The 24,389-nt window shown below is 32.3% G+C and overlaps 1 protein-coding gene across 1 annotated transcript; it reads right to left on the bottom strand.

The window, feature by feature from the left end:
- Positions 1–544: 544 nt before the first annotated feature.
- On the bottom strand, positions 545–21,993 carry LOC143080245 (b(0,+)-type amino acid transporter 1-like). The gene is made up of 13 exons (XM_076255982.1): positions 21,809–21,993; positions 17,740–17,898; positions 16,930–17,031; positions 12,710–12,949; positions 11,554–11,679; positions 8,592–8,691; positions 7,673–7,717; positions 7,147–7,270; positions 5,322–5,425; positions 3,932–4,028; positions 2,907–3,056; positions 2,452–2,620; positions 545–1,811 (listed from the first exon to the last, which is right to left on the bottom strand). The coding sequence occupies exons 1-13, from the start codon at positions 21,831–21,833 to the stop codon at positions 1,744–1,746; spliced, it is 1,509 nt and encodes a 502-aa protein (XP_076112097.1). The 5' UTR covers positions 21,834–21,993; the 3' UTR covers positions 545–1,743.
- Between the last annotated feature and the right edge of the window lie 2,396 nt (positions 21,994–24,389).

Genomic DNA, 24,389 nt, shown 5'->3' with positions numbered 1-24,389 from the left:
CGAGTACAGTCTTTATCTTACATTTTTGTTATATTTACAAGTGACAGGTTAAGCTTGCTATAAAATCATGTTTAATCTACCATTCACGTCATTATACAATGCCCGCAGATATCCATTTGTTTGATGTGTTTGGCATTTTGATTTTGACATTTGTTAAGAGACTTTCCGTTTTGAATTTTCCACGAATGTGTTATTTTTGTTATTTTCTTTTTTATGAATAAAGGCAACAGTAGTATACCGCTGTTCGAAATTCATAAATCGATTAAGAAAAAAGCAAATCCGGGTTACAAACTAAAACTGAAAGTATGAAAGTGTTCATGTTTCTGTTTTACATGTACAATTCTTGAAAAAGAAGAAAAGACTTAATATGTTCAACAACAAAAACAATTAAAGATGTTATAACTATGTAACACTGCCTTGGTGATAGTACAATAATATAGGTATAATGAGTCCTCCCTCATTTGTCTTCTGTTCCCGGAAGTTAATCATTTACGCAATCAATTATCAATTTAGGAGATCTTGGAAAATAAACTGAATTCACCAATGATTTTGATATATATTTATTATTTAAAAGATCAATATTTCATTATGACAAACAATAATACACGTACAAAGGATAATCAACATCTGTCCTACATGATTTCAAAGATAAAGCAGTTCAGACGCTTTTGTACATATTCTACTGTTTTACAATGGAAATAGGTAACTTGGGGTATCCAGCTCAGACTTCTCAGTAAGTTTCAGACATACACTAGTATCAGTTTGAACAAACTTATTTGCTAGATACCTCACTTTTATAAATGCCTTGAAGAACATTAACACAAGGTAATATTTAAAAAAAATGACATGCTCAAAAGGGTATATATGAAGTTGGAAATTGAAACGGCGACAAGAGACAGAGACCCCAAAAATCCGAACAAAAAGCAGAAAACTGCCGAAAGCCAACATTGGATCTTCGACACAGCGAGAAAACCCGACCAGAAGGCTGATTTGAGCTGGCCTTTATATAAAAGTACGTACTAGTTCAGCGAAAACGGACGTCACATTTAACTCCGAACATATATATGAATTAAAATCATAAAAGCATACAAGACACAAAGGTCAGAGGTACCTGACTTGCGATCGCGCAAAATATGCAGCAGGGTTAGATCTTGCTTCAAAAATATGCTACGCAAAAATAGATATATTATAATAAAAACGATGACATACTAAAAAGTTCACACATGACTTGAAGGACATAGTTACGGGATAATATTTAAAATAACATGCTAAAAGGGACAATTATACCTTGAGGAAAATCGATATGAGATAATATAAACAATGACATGAAAAAAAATGGCAAAGATATCTGACAAATACTTAGACAATATTTACCAAAATAATTATTTTTATTAGAATTTATCAAAAATAAAACATAAAAATATCATCTTTAAAGCTAGTCCTACAAAACCGTTATCTTCCTCCAAAACAACGTCAAATATTGATGCAAAAGGGGATTGTTGAGGGGATTGTCCTCCGCGATTATGAATATTGAATAAATTAGGTAAAATGGAATTGAATAAACTCAATGTTCTAAAATTAAAACATTATGATAATATTATATTTTTAAGATGTTACATTGAATTTAGTGAAAAATCGATGTTCAGTCGAAGATTGCACATTGTGATCAAATGTTTTTCACATAATGTTTTATAAAAAAAAATCAGTTTTAAGCTTCAGCAGAGTAAAATTGGTATGCAGATGTTAATCATCAGGCTCATACGGGCTAGGCACTATCTCACATAGCAACTGAAAAAATTCTGTAACTTTTGCTGAAATAAAACATAAATATTTTATCAACATTGGGATACATTTTTAATTCATGTCTGTTTTTAATTTGTTTGTTTTATGCAAAACATATATTATACCAACAATAAATCAAACATTGTTTTCAAGCCATGTTTACATCAAAATCATTCTTAGTCAAAATTAAAAGATTTTTTCTTGTAAACAAAACAAATAAGGACATGTACACATGTGACATCATACCAATTGCTCCTGTCATATTAGTTTTTAATGCTCTTCAATTTTATATTAGGTTTGAAATTCAATTTGAGTGTCACTGAAAAACAAATCTTATAGTAGCACGTGTCGTTTGCAAAATCACATGCATGTACATTTTAGTGTAGGTAAGATATATTACTTTTGTGGAAGCAATACATCGTTTTTGGTAATGTTGCATTGATTGCAGATTCTTGCTTTTATCTGTTAAATTTGTTCGCAAATATTATCGACTTGAGCCGAGTTACAACTTATTTTATACACATTGCGTCGTTAGGTTTCTGTCTTATTCACTTTTACAACGCACATTCTTTTATGGTTTATCTTTGATTGAATGTCTTTCAAAAGAAAGTCAATCACAGATAAATTTGTATATTACACAGAAAATTCTCAGACATTTTTCATACTTACCAAATATTCTCAGTTCTATTTTGAAGAACACAAAAGGAATATAAAACAAAAGTCCACCAATAACAAAGAGAAAGGCGTACAGGAATTCAATCTTTGGATCTTGAACAATTGGTCCAATAACCAAGTAACAAGCGATTAACACAAATACTATAGGTATTATAATCGGTATCTGAAATTGTAAAAAGAAAACCAGTTGAAGCCAAAATGTTTTTTTATTGTGGCTGGAATTTTTATGGGTATATCAAAATTATAACATGTATCGTTCTTTTTTTTTCAAATTTGATAATACAGTATCTATGATTTATGTAAGAACCCAGGAACAAGCGATTATTGATGACGATTTTTTTTTCTAAATCTTCACTCTTCAAATTAGAATTAAAATATGGTGGTTTTCAGTTGTTTATAAACAACTAAATGGAAAACAAATTAATAAAATTATAAATTATTGCACTAACCTTTAAAGGTCTTTCTATGTCCTTTCTTGTAAATCTCAATAGTATAAGAGAACCAACCGTAAGACCGTAGAACAGCCATGCTGTAAAACTGAAGAAGTCAATCAAGCTTCCTATATTTCCTGGTATCACCATGGCGATGCTAATTAAAGCCTGTAAGTACAAACTAGTACTTAAATATATCTACATAAATCTTTTCAATCTTTTGTTGTTATACTTTGGAATGTGTATTTGGATACTGTAATTTGCATTAACAAAAAGTTGTCGGAAAATTTAAACTCTTTCTTTCCATTTGATTTCACGTTTAAACCTTGTAAAATTTCCATGATGCTAATTCTGAAAAGAAAACGTCTGGTAAACGTAATGGTGACAGTATTCAAACCAGAAAATATCCCTCTGTATGTTATAGCAAATGTTGATATCAGTATGGGTGTCAGTTATTTCTGTTAGTACCGTAGAGGGTTAAAATGAAATGGATATCCCGCTTTTATAAGGTTTTAAGTTCTTAGCGAAAAAAGATGGTCTATTGTTTATGATAAGTAAGATGTAAACGACTTGTAATGTCAACTTCAGTGAGACAGCATCCAAACATCAAAAGTTCATTAAAAGAAGACTAATACTTGTTTTATATGCATAGGAACTTGGTGTACAAGTGAGAGGTTTAGCTAGCTATAAAACACTGCTAAATCCACTATTTCCTACAGAAGAAAAAATGATGAACCAAGTCATTCGATAGATGTGTTTAAGCCTAATATGATTTTGTCATATTATAAAGGACTTTTCGTTTTAAATTCCCTTGGATTACGGTATTTTTGTTATTTTACTTTTTTCGTTTGATGAAATTAAACTGTAATTATGTCTTTATAACTAGATGTCTTTTTATCTCATTGACATATTCTCTATTTTCCTTTTTTATTCATATGTAAATAAAATATATAAAGATGCATAATGACTACCAACTACCGGAAAACCATAGAATAGGGAAATGATTCTACATACTTAATAGTCTTTGAATACAATCTACTAACTGTAAAAACAATGGATGGCATTGGTGTGACCCGTTTACAATGTACATACGACAAAACTTCCGGTAAATGCCCTTCTCTACTGGCTACGTACACAACTCTGTAACAAAATAGTATTTGTAGTGAAAATAGATGTTAAAGTTGTAAGAATGTATGTCAAATACTGAAGTCAAGCATAAATTTTAATTATTAAATATTCTGTCATTTTATATAAGCTGTGATATGTCAAGAGAAACAAAACAATCCATGTAGTAAAGTTTCTCAAATGAAATTTAATTAATCTTCTTTTTTTTTTGTTTGGTAAACACTTAATAAAAAAGAATTAAAGCATGCTGTGTCAACAGGGAAAGTTTGACATAATTATGAAAAATAGCTATTCTTGTATTGTAAACAAAATAAGTATCCTTTTTCATATTTCATGTTAACAATAACAATAAACTCGTGGTATTATCACTATTGTTAAAGATACAAAAAACACTTTTTTTTATTTACCTTCATGAGGAACGCTCAAACTAAGATATTTGAAAGCGAGGGAAAGTTTATACACTGACTTGCAAGGAGATTTATGATAAAAAAAAACCTGAATAACATATTAGCCAAACTAATTGCAGGTCAACTGTGGCTGACATATGTTTATATATACCTGTACAGCTACAATGTACTAGTATAATTTTTATAACTACTTATTTTACTCCATCTGTAATTGCCTTGTTTTAACATCTTAAACAACGGAAATAGAATGTCCTTAAAACACCAGATTGAATCTTTGTAAATATTATTACAAGGCACAGATCGATGCATATGTTGGTGGACTGTTCAGTACTGGCATGAAAACACGGATGTTGTTATTAAATTTAAAAAAAAAATATGTAGTCAGGAGTCAGCACTTTTGTTGTTGACTTGAGTTATCATTGATATTGTCATAATTATACATAACTGTTAACAAAACTTTGAATTTTTGAAATACTTAGGTTTTTCTACCTAAGGCATAGATTACCTTAGCTGTATTTGGTAAAACTGTTAGACATTTGTGGTCCTCAATGCTCTTCAACTTCGTACTTTATTTGTTTTCTTTTAACATTTTTTTATTCGAACGTCGCTGTTGAGTCTTTTGTAGACGAAACGCATGTCTGGCATACATTTTAAATCCTGGTATCTATGATGAGTTTATGTTATATATAGCAATATATCTTTCATGTGCAAAGCTAGTACTCCTTGTCTGGATTATGGCTTTACGTTTTGTCCTTTCGTTTTACATATTTTCATGATTTGTAATTGCAAATATTGTTTTACGAAATGCTCATCGGATGAAGACAGATTACCTTTGATAACTATTGATACAGTTATTGTTATGTAACATATATGTTATTATCTTGATATATATTACTAGTACCTTCCTCCACTGAATAGGGTACCATTAGCAGCACCAAAGGTAGAAAATAGAACAGATAAGGGCATGAGAATAGCTGCTCCCCCTAAAACTCTGTCTCCCCATGTCTGTAATAAAAACATATATATATTTTGGTTGATTATGGTTCATTTTATTGAATAAATTTGTTAATTTCCAATCGTTGCAGCGGAGTATAAATAAGCCAACAATCTTTTTTTTTTTCTGCGTATTAAAAAAAGCTCGAACAGCCTTAAATAGTGATGAGCGACTCTTTTGAGTCGTTCAAAGCAGTATTTCAATTTACACATATCGTGAGTAAAGTAATCGTGGGTAAACAGTTTTATATTTATACAAAACAATAAAAATGTATGCTATTTCAAAATGTCATAATTGATTTCATTTTGTAATTTTCAAATTCATTTTAAAAGTAAATAGCGTTCAAATACGCCATGCGCAGTACAATTGGCATGAATTTGAAGTCGGTCACTGGCAAGAGGAAGAAGCACTCTCTGTTTGTTTGATAACGGTATATTTTTGGCGGGTTTTCTGTAATTATACACGTGGTTACGTGGAACAATCATTTGAATTTTGTCAATAAGTATTCTTATGTTAATTTTGTGAAAGCGGGTTTTAAATTTCTTTGTGTTTGAAAATCATGTTACCGCAGAGGTTCAAATACTTAACATGTCAGATTTAAAAAAAATAAACATGTTCATCGAGCCAGAATCTGAACGAAAATCTTTAAAAGTATCGACAGACGAATATCTAGTCCTCTAGATACTTTTCAAAGATTTATTCATGAAAATAAAAAAATCCTTAAATGTAGGGAAAAGAAGAACAGTTCAAAGTCCAAACAAAATTCGCCAACAAGGTGAAAGCGGTCGGAAATCTGCTTACAGAAACACAAGACAACAATGAGAAACACAGCGGATGTAATACCAGGAATATATGTGTAGGTTTGGTAATTCTTACTCATCCACAAAAAACTGGCAATGCCCGGGGAGAACATATCAATTATGAAACGCACAGCTTAGCAGATGATTCAAAAAACGAAAACCGCATACTAATTTATTATTAGCTGTAGAAATAGATGTTAAACCATAAAACAATATTAATTATGTAACCATTATGCATAACCTATGATGTCATTGACTTTCTCACACTTTTATAAACGAGATAAACTACTACACATATTAATTCTTATTAAGTAATGGTGCACAAAAGTCATACAATAAGTAATATGGTTAAGAAGATTATATATGAGGTTTATGCAAATTCGACAGCATTTTTTCAACAGAATAATAAGAAAGATATATAGAGGTTAACACAGGGTCTTCAACAATTTACAACAGATTATATTCTTTTTGTCAAATCCATAACCGACCCTAGCTTCTAAAAAGTAAAATAACAAAAACCGAACCAGTCCGACGACTTTGAAAACGGAAAGTACATTATCAATTGTAAAAAAACAAAAGTTTAAACACATTAAAATAATAGCTAACAATTGTCGTAACCCTGACTTGGTACAAACATGTTCTGGTGTAGAAAGTGGTTTTTAATTCTGGTTCAGATAGTTGAACCTCTCATTAGAGTTTTGAATAAAGTTAACATGCATGTATTACAAACAACCCTCCATCAACTGAAACCTCTTTAAAGGAACAAAATATATGGTATATTTATGTAGCTAAAGATAACTGATAAAGTTTTAGCATGACTTTAGACGGGTAATGAACTGGAGAAAACTAGTTGTCTATTATCCAATCTATTCCTGTTAATTTTGATAAGTGGAGTAACATTGCTAACGCTTTAAATAATTGTGCGATCTTACGACTGCTACTGCGTCCACAGAGAGTAGTTCTGCCGCTGTCATTGCTGTTAGATAGGATATGTTGGTCAGTATATACACAATAGTAACAAGTAGTACTGCTATGATGTTAGCTCTCGGAAGGTTTCTGAAATAGAGGCATATTTACAATGCATTATTTTTATTTTCGTACAGAAACAAAGAACGGCATCAATGATTTTTAAATGTTCTGTTTATTTTCACAAAGCAGCACAGATATTTTGTGTAAAATTGTTTATTTTAAGATTTTTTTACTAACATTTATCATGAAAGTGGTTGATCTATTATGTAATTATTACAAATCATTTCTATTTTGTCAAATCTCAATTTGAAATCATAGATTGAAACTTAATTGCTTGTATCAGGTAATATGTGAGTATGAATATTTGTGTTTTTGTTGGTTTTTTTTTCCAATTCTATGTGCACTGAACAGAATTACGTGCATAGTGGGTTCGTTAAATGTCTGTACTGGAATACAGTTACAAAGACATTTAAAGTAAAACACACTTACTTTTTAGGGTCTTCTATTTCCTCTGTGACATAATTTAAGTTATTCCTGAAATAGAATATTTGTAGGAAAAGCAATTAAAACTGTCATCTATTTGAAGTTCTGTATTAATGACACTCATTATTTTTTTTTCACTTTATTACATTACCAAATACTTCTGCTGATGTACTATTTTAATGTCCTAATTGATCACTAATCCAACAGCTCAGTTTTTGTTTAACTGGCATGACAATGCAGATAATGTATGTGTTGTTTTTTTTATCAATTTCTGTTGTTTATTTTTAGAAAATCATTTGAAATTGAAATGAATAGTTCTTATACCTTCTCCGAATTTCGCGATTCTTTGCACAGTCCGTCATGATTATGCAAGCTCTTCGACGATTTTATTAGCTTTCAGTTTTCAAATATGTTGGATTCAAGCGTCTGAAGTAACGCTGATTATCAAAAAGCACATTTGGTGCCGTAAATCGAAATCATTTTATATCATCATATATGCATAGAAAATGTAAATGTGTTTAGTTTGTTAAATAACAGAGTATCTACTGCAGAATAAGAACATTTCACAGCACCTCGTCAGAAAAACCTTTTTAGGTTAAGCGATATAACTCAAATTATACACATTATTCTCTTATTCTACAGATTTTTGCCATATGCATATTGTGCCTTTTTTTTTTGGTCACAACAAACCCACGACACATCTATGCAGCGCCATGAAATGAAATTTTGTTAAATCGGTCATCTGTGATCGTCGTACGACAGTCGCACGATATTTTAAGCATCGTGGCGCTGTCGTGAGTCGTGGGACGAAAATTGGACATGCACCTTGAAAATGATAGTGCGAGTGGGGCATCCGTGTACTTTGGACATATTCTTGTTAAAGGTGTTTGAATTTTGTAAAATAAATTCCAGGCGTATAACTTACCATCCATCGTATGCCCACAATGCATTGTAAAAGGCAAGAGCTATTGAGGACGGGTTCGTCTCACTTCCTTTAAAGGAGTCTTTAAATTGTGAAACATGACCTAGAAAGTATAATATAAATTAACTGTTTAAAAAACAATTCGAAACACGAAGGATTTTCTACCCAGGGAAAATATTAACTGTATAATTGTATTTTCCAAAACCTTAAAATCAAGCACCTGGAGGCGGGTTTGAAATGCCCTTTTTATTTCGGTATTTTGTGTCATTGAGTGGTTATCGCGTTGTTGTTCATACCATATATTCTATCATCAATAAGTTAAGTATTATATATATATATATTGTTTTTTTGTATGAAAGAGAATATCAAATGACAATTTGTACTATTTAAAAGATGGCGGAAATTAAGTGCTAGATAGTAACTTTTTTATCAACTTTATTCTTCAATAAAACGGCTATAGACCTCAACATTAGCGACAAAAGCTGGTAAGCTGGGTTCACACTACCGATCAGACGAACCCGATGATCCCGATTGTCCAAATTTTCACGACCAAGCTCAACCAAATTCTTGGTCGGGCCTGTTTACGACTTCTACCAGACCGCCATCCGGCTGTACACAACCTTAACTCGACCATTCACGACTCCTTAATGACTCCATCACGACTCTATCCAGAACAAAATGAATACGTATTCGACAATTTCGATCAATTCGCGATCTTTACTCGACTAGCTAGACCAAATCAACTATTCACGATCTCAGCCTATCTCGACCAGACCAGATCGACATGATCGTATATATGGGTCGTAGGGATCATCGGGAATTGGTCGGGTATGCACATTTTTAGTGTAAAAACGTCGTAAATTTTTATTCCCGCCTGTTCGGAGTGGGCATTACAAATGTAAGTGTTACACTTGTCCATCCGTACGCACGTACGTCCCAACATGACCCTTAATAATGTTATATATGCTAGCTGGTGCATTTTCAGTGTCCCATGGACACATTCTCCGTTTATTTGGTTATATTCAATAGAAACTCCGAGTAAAAATCATACTTTTAAAAATCCATAGAAATAAAGAAGTTGGATTTGTGGGCAAGGTGATAAGAGCTCAGAGAAACAGGTTAATACATGTAGCTGTGACAGAGCTTGTAGAGTGCATAGAAGACGAAGAAGATGGTGTAGACAGCAATATGCGCCGGGAAATCTAGGTGAGTCAGTGGCTGATACGACGACCACTGTGTAGGCAGTTAGAGAGACTTGTACTAACTCAACAAAATGGAACCCAATGCTTATAAAAACTTCCTCATAGTGGACACTGATATATATGTGATGATAGTTTTATTGCTCTTTTGGGAAATGACACCACAAAATGAGATTTGTCACTGGATTAGTACTTATGTTAGATAGCAATATACATAAGCTTTACAATCCCCATTTCCTTGCCTTCTTACAAATCAAAGCGTACTGTTTGTCAAATATATGTGCATAAGTAATGTGTAATCAGTATTTTGCATAGATATGATATCCAGTAGTTGAATGGTTAAAGATATTTGTTTTTGTTTTGCTGTATGGTAACAACCTGTATGTATTTGCAAAAAAATATTGCAAAAAAAGAGCAAATATGTCACATATTTCCCCAAAAGGAGTAGGTTCAGTAAGACCCCTTTTTGGCCCCAAAATATAGCAGTTTTACAAAATTGTTAAAATGTAAACCTTTAGTTATTTATTGGACAGTAGAATGCTTCTGCTACATAAATATGGGCTGTTTTTGACAATACAATGCACATATATCCGGTACTAGCACGATTAAGTCATGCTAAATTACTGAAATCCTCATAATTCTAGCATTTTAGTTAAATTTTAGACGGTTTTCGTGTAAAACGAAAGTGGCCGCATTCGTGTTCATCCTTAATATTGAAATGTAAGTTGTATTTTATGATAATACATAACATATATAAAGGTTGAGGATGAACACGGATGCGGCCACTTTCATTTCTACCAAAAAACATCTGAAAAGTGACATTTTTCGGCATATTAGGTAGATTTTTCATATTTGAGCTTGAATCGGATCGTTTTTAATGACTAAATCTGTTAAATTTTTTCACATAAACTAATTAATTCAAATAAAATAGACACTTAAGTGTTTAAAAAGTGGTCAAAATCTTTCGTCAGATGAACCTGAAATTTGAGGCCAAAATCGGTCCTTACCGGACTCCTTTGACTCCAAGTAGAATTTCAATCCCCTGGAGTGATACCTGAAACAGTTTACAACTTTACATATATATATCAAGAGACCAATAGCATTTCTTTCTAACCAAAGTTTGGTAAGCGTTGTGTGCCGTTTGTTATAGTTTGTTTAACGTTACAGAAGTAGAAACAAATGCATCGTTTGGTTAGAGGGGATTGAAATTTTAATCTCTACACGATCCTTTCCCGATAAATTCGACTGCTACTCGACGAATTTTTTATCTCTTCTCGAGTGACTGGCTTCTTGGTCCTTTCTCGAATGTTTTCGACATGTCAAAAACTCTCGGGTAGAACGTCAGATCGATGACGACCAAGGTAGACAATCCCGAACATTCTTGTCGATTGAGACAGACCAGTCTCCCGATCGCTTAAATTGTCTTGATCTAGATTGATCGAGTTGGTCTGATTCGGCAGTGTGAACCTAGCTTTATCTATATACACATAAATGTCTATCCCTTTTTAGTTCAATACAATAGCTAAAGATTTAAAGTACAATACATATATTCTCGGATTTTTTATAGATAAGGCTGTTGGTTTTCCTGTTTGAATTGTTTTACACTAGTCATTTTTTATGTTTATAGCTTGCTGTTAGCCAAGGCTCCGTGTTAAGGCCGTACTTCGACATACTATAATGGTTTACTTTTTTACTTATTGATGGATGGAGAGTTGTCTCATTGGCACACAAACCACATCTTCTTATATCTATATAGAATTTTTTACCTTGTCCCAATCGAATCAAACCACCGACAACAATTATCATCAGAGCTATTAGTTTGGCACCGGTAAAGAAGACTTGCATTCTTGCCGCCAATGTTGTGTCAATACAGTTTACTACAGCTATCGTAACTACAAACAACAAGACGTGTATTGGGGAGGGGAAATTGAGGTCGATTGAGACAAAAGAGATCAAAATACTTTTAAAAACAGATGTTTTATGTGTATCATCGTCTGTAAAGTAATGATAAATATATTTAAAAGTTATCAAATTCAAAACCTATATATTCTCTACAGTGAAGCATTTGATTAATTTAAGAAGATAAGAAATACTTAGTATGCTAAATTGATTATGCATGCTCACTTCTATCCGACGGAAAGTCCAAAGTAGGGATATGATACTTACAGCAAATTGTTTGATTTCTTATGTACGATATTTCACACAAGGATAGTTATTACTCTCGATGCATCGAAATAAAACATTGTTCTACAGAAGCTTCTCGCCAATGCATCATATTTCAAATGCGTTTAGAATGACCACCTGTCTAATGGTATAAAACTTTGACTAAACAGTAGATCAAATTAACAAACAGCATAATGGCATTTATATTGTAATTGATAAATGAATCTTTCTTGGGTTAACTTAAGTATTCCAAGAATCGCAGGCATCTTCTTTTAACTATTTTTATGCGTGATCATATATTAAATGGATTTACACAGGTTATTTTTTGGCCCTTTGTAGCTTGCTGTTCGGTGTGAGCCAAAGCATTGTGTTGAAGACCGCAGTTTGATCTATAATGATTTACTTTTACAAGTTGTGAATTGGATAGAGAGTTGTCTCATTGGTAGGAACTCTGTTGGAACGTCAAGTTAAAAACCCAAATCTGCAAATAAGTATGTTTTAGTATTTACAACGTTTTTGTAACTGTAAATAAAACAACTTTTCCCTTTTTGTTTAAAAAAATAAAAATAGCTTTAGAATCTATGGTGTCTGCGCTTTTTAATAATACTAACTTAAAACGTGTTATATAAGTTTGCAGCAAAATTTTAGCTTTGTTAATACATGATTGTATGAATATTGATTATGAAATACCTCTATATAAATCCCACAGATTCCCTATCATTGGCGCTCATACCAAATCTTCTTAATATATCTATTTACCTATTACAACTATGGCAACGAGTTTCTTTATATTTTCTGGCGAGCCACACATGGGGAAGAATGTAGCCATGTATTCTCCAAACGTCAGTGATATGATAGCTACTGATGATGTCCGAATTACAATAATGGAAGTCCATGCAAATAGAAATGCCATGACGTCACCATATGCTTCTTTCATATAGGCATATTCTCCACCAGACTTTCGGATCATTGTTCCAAGTTCTGAGTATGATAAAGCACCTACAATATACAGTTGAAAGGATTATGTTTTCTTTCAAAAATATTTGATGACTTTTGTAGTGCCTTGGAATATTCGCCTATTTGGATATATACTGTTAAATCAATATGCTCCATCAAAATGACTCTTAATAAAATAACTCTTCTAAAAGTAACTGTTTTAAAGAACTGTAGAATGATTCACCTGAAATTGCAAAAAAGTAAAATTCTTCAATGTAATGCAACATTAAGTTACTTTCCGCGATTGGTGAATAAATTGATAAAGTCTATTGAATTATTTCGTGTTTTATTATTCCGGGCATTTTACAGCTTACCATGCAGTATTGGTTTTGTTCATTGTTGAAGACCATTGGCCTCTAAAATAAAATCACCATCTGTTGTTGTCTGGTGAAAAGTTGTGTCATTGGCAATCATACCATATCTTCTTGTGTAAATATATTTTCACTTTACAAATATGTTTTGGTAGAATTAGAAATGAGTCTTATCTAAGACGATAGAGTGCTCACACCACCATACTTGTATCGGTCAACTAATAACTAAACATATGTTTGGGTTAAGCTGGGGATGATTTCTCAATATCAATAATGAAAATATTTTTAAAGTTTTTGTAGTTTTTTACTACTAGCATTGAATTGCCAAAAGTTTGAAGTTCTATTGCATTCATAGGAGACAAAATTCCAAAATGTATTTAATGATAACGGACTACTTACTGTCTAATAAAAAATAATCATCTAAGCATCAGAAGGACGTTATTTAATATATTTGATATATTGTTCATTCTGAACTTAAGGGGGCAACAACTGTGACCATGTCCTACATGTACGTACATTCTCCCTTGCAACACAATTTTTAAAGAAGTACTACAAAACAAAAACTTCTTCTGAATACAAATTCAAATAGCACCTTATTGATAATGACAAACAAATTTTAACCTCTGAATTTGTGTTTATGTCACTTAACCTTCAATTTCTAAATCGATAATCTTTTATATTTTGCCTCTGGAAATATAAAAAAGAAGAAGTGGTATGATTGCCAATGAGACAACTGTCCACAAAAGACCAAAATGACACAGACATTAACAAATATAGGTCATCGTACGGCCTTCAACAATGAGCAAAGACCAAACCGTATAGTCAGCTATAAAGGCCCCGATAAGACAATGTAAAACAATTCAAACTAGAAAACTAACGGCCTTATTTATATTAAAAAAAAATGAACGAAAAACAAATACATGTATGTAACACATAAACAAACGACAACCACTGAATTACAGGCTCCTGACTTGGGAAAGGCACATACATAAATAATGTGGCGGGGTTAAACATGTAAGCGGGATCCCAACCCTCCCCCTAACCTGGGACAGTGGTATAACAGTACAACATAAGAACGATTTATAAAAATCAGATGAAAAAGGCTTAACTCATCAGGTGGACAAAAATACAAGTGGACGTGGACGGGTACTTATACATCCCGACACAAAAAGACACAATGAACAGATCTGAGAGTACTCGCAGTTATCTGACAGCTAGTTCAAGGCCACTAACAACTAATAAAAAAATCATACATCTAAGACTAAACTATCAATCCGTACACATCCAACATCCAATGGATTTAGTGTAAAGACGTCATAAACAGTCAGAGAAAAACATGACCTTGTGCAATGCCAAGTTATAGGTATCGACAGATTGTAGATCCATGAATATATATAAGTATGAGTAAATATCATGCTAGTAATATTTAGTTAGCTTTTAATTTATTGATAACAAAATCAATATTCATACCAATAAAACAATATTCAATGATCGTATTAGTGTTGAATAGGTAACCTTTTAGAATAAGTTTATTTAAAGAAGCGACAAGTTTACATAGGTGCTTTTCCTCTTGTTTATCTTTAACAACTCTCCAACATTATAGACTTGAATAGTTTATGATAAAAATCTTTCTATTTTCTTTAGTTTTTACCCAAAACACAAGAGAGGACGAAAAGTCGTCCGTCATTTAAGGTCAATCATTACTTTAAAAAATCTACTTACTATAACGGAAATATTAACTTGTTTGTAGATATTGTCTTGTTGACCATTTTTGTGACAATAGTTTCTAGCTATCGGTTATAGTTTTCAAGATATTTGGTAACAAAACCAAAGATTGGTAAATTCATTAAGAGCGAATGCTCTAATAACGAGTCGACTTACCATTTCGCCGGATATTTTGACCTCCTTGTAAATCATGTGTTGCTGGTAACTTTTGCAATTAATAGCTTTTAACTATTTTAATATTTTTCCATATTATATGCAAACATGGAAAGTGGTAAAATATGTTATATAAGGGCGATAACTCATATTAGAAATCATATGAACATCAGGTTTTCGCTATTCATAGAGGTTTTCAATAGACTGCACTTGCATTGCATTCCTATGTTTTAATTTCAGTCATGTCGGTTATCTTACCTGGTAGGCAGGGTTATCCCGCCCACTTTTTAAAACTAGATACAACAAAGATAATTAATGCCAAGTTTACCGAAAACTGTCAAACAACTTCCTTTAAGACATGTGCTTGGTAACATTTGGCCCAGTAGTTTCAAAGAAGATTTTTGAAAAGTTAACAAAGACGAAAACGGACGACGGACGTCAAGTGACGTGAAAAGCTCACTTGGTAGAGCCAGGTCAGATAAAAAAAAAAGAACTCTCAAGTATACCACAACTAAAGACTAAAACCAGCAGAAAACGAACACGACAGAGCAGAAACACTGAATGAACAATTCAATTAAAATTTTATATAATTGCATTAATTAAGAAGACATCAACTAAATATGTACCACTGAATAAACCGTTAAATCTAAAATGAAAAGACACCATAAATTAAGTAGGGCGAGAAAAAAAGATAGAATATGGACTCAATATATCAAAAGTATGAAGGACAACAGAAATAAGCCATAGAATGTTTTAAAATTATATAATGAATTACACGTGTAGCGGCTAAACATTTTATCATTATTCACTTAATAAAGATTATATTATAATTCTAGTTCCTGGTTTTTCTTATCGGTTGTTGTCCATGCATCATTGTCCCATTAGGTTTCTTTTTAGTTTTCTTATCATTATACATAAAAAGTTACAACAAAAATCACTAATGCAGAACAACGCAACAAGGCCCAACAAGATACACCACACCAAAATTCAAGACAATTAAAAATGAAACAAAAGAAAAAATCGATGAAAAGCATTTCCCCAAAAATGTATTACTTCACAACCTAACTATAGAATCGAGGCCAATGTCCATCTCTTTAGGCCATATGTAAATCTATTTGTGTGCTGTTGGGTTACTATCTTATTAACATTTATTCAACTTTTTTTTTAAATAAGAAAAGTCGGACCGATTACTGAATCACATAAACGACGTACAATGTATGCATGATCTAGCCTGGGATCGTGTATTTCAAAAACATAGTCTCATCATGATATGTCCAGCTTATTATTTCAATACTTTATGCTCTAAAATCTTTCATCTTAAAATTTATTCCTCTGTTTTTCTTTCTTGTAAACATGTGTCATCATACTTTATAAAACATGCCTATGTAGATGAGATATCCAAAAGAAATAGATGTCAATTCTTTCAGTTTCCGTTTCCGTTTCGTTTTCCGTTTCCGCCGTTTAGCAACACCCCTCGTCAATAGGTCAAGTTGTAAATATTCCGGAGTCTATAAAAGTTGTATCTATGAATAAAAGAGAAACTGTCATATAATAGATTTGTCATTTTACACAAACTTTCTCCAACCAAATAATAAAGTTTTGATAAGACAATGGACAAGAAGTGACGAAATTCCTGAAATAGGTCAGGTACATAATGTGTGGCGGGGTATTTGTGATATCAAAGTCCGCCCCTTTTTAATACCGACCAGTAATATTGGAAATACAATATGTATATATAAGAGCGCACAATAAAAGATTAGCACAGGCAAAGAAGCCATTATTGAATATACATACCTAATAGCGCCAAAAGACCAGACAGTACCCAAATCACCAGACTTAGTCCAACTGATCCCGTTCTGTCTAATACATCAGTAGGTGAAATAAATATACCAGAACCTGTAAAACAAACAAGAACCCGATTTGTTTATTTCATATTTTGAAGAAATCACAGAATTCTCGAAACTGAATTTGCAATTAAAAAACCGTGGGAATTGATATTTAAATATTGTTGTATAGATTCAAATATGTTGCTATGGAAGCACGCGCTCTTACTATTATGATGTGTTTCTTGAGAGATGAAAAATAGATTTTTATTCGCCCATAAAATATTTTAAACAATCAAATAGACTTCTTGGTTTCTTTTGTGATTACTTTGATAACTACTTGTGGGTGGATGCAAAACTATTCGTTTAATCACATCCTGTTGTTCACCATCATTCATGCACTTTAACTCTTGCTGTGTGTCGAAAGCAAACACCTCAATGTTAAGGAATTTTAAACAAAAACAAATCCATTACTGTCAAACAAGATATACACTTTAGAATCTTCCTCGTTGATTGTAAATCTGTTACATGCATATAGTTTTATGTTGTAATAAAGCTGATTGCATTGGAAAAAAATATTCAGTTTCTCTTACCGCTTACTAGGTTACTTCCATATGAAAATACAAATGTTTCATTCTTTCTTTTGAAACTAATTCTACAGTTTGGATTAAGATACCGTTGCTTTTTTCGTTTTAGACAATAGTTCCAATATTAAACAGAATGTACTGTACAGTATAGGGGGAAGGGCCACAGTGAAAATCAACATTTAAGTCAAACCTACCTATAATAGTTCCTACAATCAATGAAGTACCACTTATTAGACCTACAGATCGCTTTAATTTGATGGGTTCAATGACAACTCTGTTATCATTCTCTGATCCATTAGGAAAGGTTCTCTGTCGCGTTCCATTGTCTACCGTTCCGTACCTTCTACCATCATCTAAAAAAACACACATTAAGTTAAATTTCTGATAGATTTTTTGTATATTCTATACAAATCGAGAATTTTTAAAGGGATTTCAATCAAAAATATTTAGCCAAAGAAATTTATAATCTGCTTTACGATTTTCATTTAGAGTTAAACATGCCAAAATTGAATGCAAAATTCAACTAAAATCTGAGACATAGCCCATTTACTGTTACTTGACACGAACGTGTTTTGTGATTTTTAGTTTATTGATGTTGATGACAGATCTATGGCGGTGTCTGTTCATCTTCTTATGTTGTGATGTTACACCACTGTCCAAGGTTAGGGGAGGGTTGAGCGCTTACAAACATGTGTTATTCCGCCACAATCTACAAAAGCCTGGCCAATTTAGGCGTGATGTCCATTAGCCTACATGTGTCATATTTGTTTTTCGTAAACTGTTTTGTTGTAAATAAGGCCGTCAGTTTCTCAATTGAATTGTTTCATATATTTTCATGTAAGGGTCTTTAATAGCCGACTATACGGTATGGGGTTTTTCTCATTGTAAAAGGCCGAACAGTTGCCCATAAATCCTTACATCCACTTATTTTAACTTTGTTAAATAATTGTCTCATTGGCAACCATACCTCATCTCCTTATTTTTATATTAAGAACAACATTCGAAGAGATTTAGATATTGTGTGAAGACACCAATCCTCAATTGTTGAAATCATAAGTTGAATTGTAATAATACAACTTTATCTTCGTATTACAGGAAATACAGCTTATAGGATTTACATAATATAAAGATCGAACAGACAACTTATAAAAGATGTCTTTGCGAGTGTATATGGTACGTAGTTGTGTTGGTAGGTCCGATAAGGATCGATTGTGGCATTAAACTTCAGGTTCATCTGATATAAGACTTTAGGCATTTTTTAAAAACTTAAGTGTCTACTTCAGTCGATTCTGTTAGTTTATGTGAAAGATTTGAACTGATTTAATCATTTAAGACACTCAAGTTCAAGCTTAGATATGAAAAATCTCTCAAATATGCCATAATATGTAACTTTTCAGATGTTTTTTGTCAAAACTGAAAGTGGCCGCATCCGTGTTCATTTTCAACCTTTATATAATTTATGTTATGTATTATCATTAAATACAACTTACATTTATATATTAAAAATGAACACAAATGCGGCCGGCCACTTCCATTTAAGACGGAAACCGTCTAAAAAATAACTCAAATGCTTAAATTTTGACGATTTCAGTAATTTAGCATGACTTAAGGATGCTAGTAACCGATACATGTGCATTGTTTTGTCAAAATAAGCTCATATTCGTGTAACAAAAGTATTCTTCTTTCTAATAAAAAGCTAAAAAGTTGACAATTTTTTAAAACTGCTATATTGTGTGCCAAAATGGGGTCTTACGGGACCTACTCCTTTGTGTATCCGGAATTTTTGTTGTACATTTATGTATCATATATACTTTTGATGACTATCGGGTAGATTAGTCTGTATTAATGCGGTTATCTCCTTTTTGAAAGTTTATAGTTTGTTTTGTGTTTTATTCTTGTAATCAATATAAACTTGACACAAACATTTTTATCTACGATTACCTGGTAATTAAGGTTTGTAGAAGGTCATTTGAAATCAAAATAAACACGCCATAGACATCAACTAAAGTAGAATACTATTTTGAAAATGAGGACTTGCATTAGCTTTCAAATAGACAGACAATCAGGTACAACTCTCAGTCCAAGTCAAAATGTTCAAAAGTAAACAATTATAGATCAAAGTACAGTCTTCAACACGGAGCCAATCAGCAAGCTATAATAAATGGCTCCAAAATTACCAGTGAAAAAGAATTCAAACAGGAAAATATATTCTATTCATAAAAAAAAAATGAAAAACGAGATACTACGGACAGGTGCTTGTTGTGAGAAATACTATTAAACGTATGTGCGATGGCTTATATTACATGCTTCCGTCGTTTAGCATACGCCACTTTCAAGTCGCTTATATTGAAGAAATTCAGGTGAAAGACACGTCTCGTGTTTGACCCAAAAGAGTAAAACCAGTTGGCTCGGAACTGTTATGAGTCGGATTTTTACACACACCTTTGTAGTTAAATTGTTTCTCCTTTACGACATTTATCCTTTTAACCATATGTATATATTGAAATAATCTCTATCTACTGTTATAAAGCAATACAGAATGAAAAAGCAACACCATTTGATAACAAAATTTGTGTGTGAAATGGTGAAGGTCATACGTTTTGGTGATTTACCAACCTACTTTAATTCTCACTACCATAAAAGATCGTAAAGTATTACCTAATACGGGTTTTTACAATTTACTGTTGAAATACGCAGAATAATTCTAGTAACTTTAGAAATACTTATTTATTTTTTCTAGGTGCTAATAGAAAAGTAATGAGTCTACATGCACGATCGCGCTTTAAGAATAGGCATTCAGTTATTTATTCGTTTCTACTTTAAAAAGCTAAAATGGATGCATGCCGTTATACGGCCCACTCAGCTAGCTGATATAATCATAAAAGTATATTTATGTCTTCATTGTTTTATCAAATTCAATAGGCACTCTAGAAACGTGTAAATCATCCTTCACGGTTTTAAAGTAAACATTCATTTTAATATTTATCAAGGACACCCCCCCCCCCCTCAAAGCCATCCCAACTATTCTAACATTTAACAAAGCAGAACTGAAAGCCGCATATTTCCTTCAAATGTATTTATAAACCTCAATCGGTAACAGTTAAAAGAGTAAACTCGTGAAACTAAAATACAGAAAAATTAAATATTTAGGGTTTCAGTTTATAAGTATAGATATGTATTTATAAAGGTTACTCGGGAACACGTGTCTATTTGTTTACTTTTAGCAGGTGCGTTTAAATCAAAACATGTTTATGTTTAATGTGATTGAACAATCAGTAAGTTATTACCGGTTTAAGTTATATCAATCATGATAACTTCATGCTAGAATTTTAGCGCTAAAATTATAATAAGAAAGCCTAGAATTGTCATTCGAGGTTCGCCTATCCGACAGTAAAGGTTCGTTTCCCACCCACCCACCCACCCTTTTTTTTAAGACTTCATAGGAATGTAAATAGTATGTTATGTAAAAAATAGTTGATAAGATTCATGTATGTATTACTGTAAAGATTTTTTTCTTCAACTTATAGAACATTTTGCCATTGTAGATTGTGTTTATATATGATGGCAGCGATCGATGACAGCAATTGGACATTTGTTAATTGTTTATAATAAAATAAGCTTTCTGTGCTGTCGGGGCGAACTGATAACCAAATAACGGTGTTGAGTTTTACTTTATAAATGCTTTATGTTCGTTTGAAGTATTGAATAAGAACTTAATTTATTATCATTGTTCTCTTTAAGGGTATTTAGATTAAAGAGTATATAACAAAACATAACATATAAAAAAGAAGATGTGGTATGATTGCCAATGAGACAACTATCCACAAAAGACCAAAATGACAGACATTAACAACTATAGGTCACCGTACGGCCTTCAACAATGAGCAAAGCCCATACCGCATAGTCAGCTATAAAAGGCCCCGATAAGACAATGTAAAACAATTCAAACGAGAAAACTAACGGCCTTATATGTAAAATAAATGAACGAAAAACAAATATGTAACACATAAACAAACGACAACCACTGAATTACAGGCTCCTGACTTGGGACAGGCACATACATAAATAATGTGGCGGGGTTAAACATGTTAGCATGCATTGAAAAACACTATATGTTAATAACAACTGATGTTTTAAATAAAAAAAAATAAACGGAAGGTTAAAAAAAAAAACATGCAATTAATTAACCTATCGGTACAGCCGTACCAGTACTTCCGGCGGCATAGTCACATACTCAAACCTATATATACAAAACAACTTTACCTTCTTGAAAAGCTTTGTTTTCCATAGCTAATGGTCCAAGTTCTTTAGTTCGACTTCACATATGTCATATTTACATAGTGTTGTTTTGAGTGTCTTCGAGGGATTAAGATTAACGATGTACATTCCTAAATCAGTATAGAAAGGATCTCATTTATAGTCTATCTGTGTCAATGTATATTTATAAAGATAAAACTACGTTTATAAGAGATATACAGTAACATTACAGGTAGATAAAGGAATGTAAGTTGATTTATGTATTTTACCTGAATTGCATTGAACTAATAGTCCTTGATTACAATTTTATTTATGAGTTATTGCGTAATCAAAGAGTTGTATATGAAACATCACACTACCTAATAGAGTCTGATCACACTGGAGACTAACGAGGTTACTCGTAACTTTCCGGCAAGTATCGGAAATTCCGTTACAATTGAAGCTGAGGTCTAAATACATTTTGAGTAAGTTCAATACAATAGCTAAAATATGATAGAAAAAAAAACCTCTGATTATTAAAAAAGAAGATGAGACAACTTTCCACAAGAGACAGAATGACACAGAAATTAACAACTATACGTCACCGTACGGCCATCAACAGTGAGCCAGATAAATGTCGCTCAATTGTTTGAGTTTTCAGCACCATCATTGTTAATATTAAAAAGGAAAAAAAATCTACTGAATAAAAAATATCTAAAAAAGGATCTGTAATCAAATTTCTTGAAATATGACGTAACCTAAAAATTTATTCATATGTTACCTAGAGAAACGCCAACAGATCTTACAACCAACATTATGCAAATTCAAATCAGTATATCATTTAAGTGCACAGTTTTCTTTTAATATTGATAGTAATCCCTTTTTGCCAAATCATGCCATCTATATGCAAATACTCAATTAGGGTGTGTAGGTATTAACTTTGTAAACATATATTTTTCAAACACACAAACTAAGAAAACTGCAGGCGCTTAATATTCTGTGTCGTTCACCTACTAGCATTGCTGATCTTTTCTTCATTTTAACAGTATCGTTTCTTCTTTGCGTTTTGTCCCAAACACGTCATAAAGGTTGAAGTATATTCATTTAAAGACCATTATAGTAGTTCATGTAAAGTGTCAACTTGTAAGTCTTGTAAAATTTGACTTATTTGTAGATCGTGACTTGTTGATAATGTTTTGGTATTTAAAGTGTCTATCAACTTCGGTCTTATAAGATTATCTTGGTGATATTTTTAACCTTTTTAAAAAATCTATCTATTATAGTTTTCGATAAAACAGGCAAAACAGGGGAAAAAGAATAAAAATCGTCATGTAAGGCCAATAACTCCTAAAAGAAGTCGTCACTGTTCAGACCTGTTATTATTTACCCACTTTCAAAATCACGTCCGCGTTTTTCAAATATCGAGCTCTCAACACCCTTTTAAAATTACAAAAAAATATGGATTGAGTAAATACATAAAGTATGCATATTCTAAATAAGTGCAAATTGTTTAGGATGAATTGAAATAAAATATCAGACCAGTTTGTTTAAATAATTGACCATTAAGTGAGGTACAGCATAGCATAGTTCGTTCAATATTCAATTTACAACGGATACACAACAGTGGATTTTTTTGTCATATACAAAAATACCATTGAATAAAATAGGCGATACTAAGGGAGCAATGATAAACTACCAGTCGAATGCAAACAAACAGGAGCAGACAACTATATACAGAACCTAAAGATATCGCAGTTCGCATAACAGGCAAATAAAAACGGACGTGAAATTATGTTTTCGTTCAGGTTCAGTTCTTCCTGCACAATTTTGGAGTTTTAAAAATTCTGATAACATTTTAGTGAACCAATATTGATCTAAAGCATTGTGTTTTATATATCAAATAAAGGCAACAGTAGTATACCGCTACTCGAAAGTCATAATTCGATTGAGAAAAAACAAATCCGGGTTACAAACTAAAACTGAGGGAACCCAACAAATATAAAAGGAAAACAACGAAACAACAGAATATAAGATAACAATTGCCATTTTCCTGACTTGGTACAGGTCATTTAAAGCAATGATGGGTTGAACCTGGTTTGGATGCTAGCCAAACCTCCCGCTTTTATGGCAATGTTAGATATTAAACTAAAATGACAACATTACATGACAGGAAATATGGAAAAACATTCAGAACAGAAAAATCTCAAAAACACAATACAATAGAACATAACGACATGCTAATATTTATCAAAGGTCCCAGGGTTATAATTTAATACGCCAGACGCGTGTTTCATCCACATAAGACTCAAGAGTGACGCTAAGGTCAAAATAGTAAAAAATGCCAAACAAAGATGAAGAGCATTTATGACCCGAAATTCCGAAAAGTTGTGCCCAATACGGCTAAGTTGATCTGCCTCGGACAAGAAAATCCTTAGTATTTAGAATCATTCATACTTTTGCAAACAGTAAATTTATAAAAATGATCATATAATTGATATGTAGGTCAACACCGAATTGGTGGCTAATCGCAGAATATAAACGAACACGCAAAACACCCTCGGTCAGCACATAAAAACAGACAGTGCCCCACGTATTGTATGTCACCCGA

This window comes from Mytilus galloprovincialis, chromosome 6 (genome assembly GCF_965363235.1).
Source record: "Mytilus galloprovincialis chromosome 6, xbMytGall1.hap1.1, whole genome shotgun sequence".
Lineage (NCBI taxonomy): Eukaryota > Metazoa > Mollusca > Bivalvia > Mytilida > Mytilidae > Mytilus > Mytilus galloprovincialis.
This window is presented reverse-complemented; position numbering and strand designations above follow the sequence as displayed.

Bases quoted from the DNA above. Each gene is read 5' to 3' on its own strand.
- LOC143080245 (XM_076255982.1), bottom strand. From the start codon at position 21,833: ATGGAAAACAAAGCTTTTCAAGAAG. The intron at 7,718-8,591 runs GTAAGTTATACG...ATTCTATTTCAG, and splicing joins TTGTGGGCATACGATGGATG to GAATAACTTAAATTATGTCA. The intron at 1,812-2,451 runs GTAAGTATGAAA...GTTTTATTTCAG, and splicing joins AATAGAACTGAGAATATTTG to CAAAAGTTACAGAATTTTTT.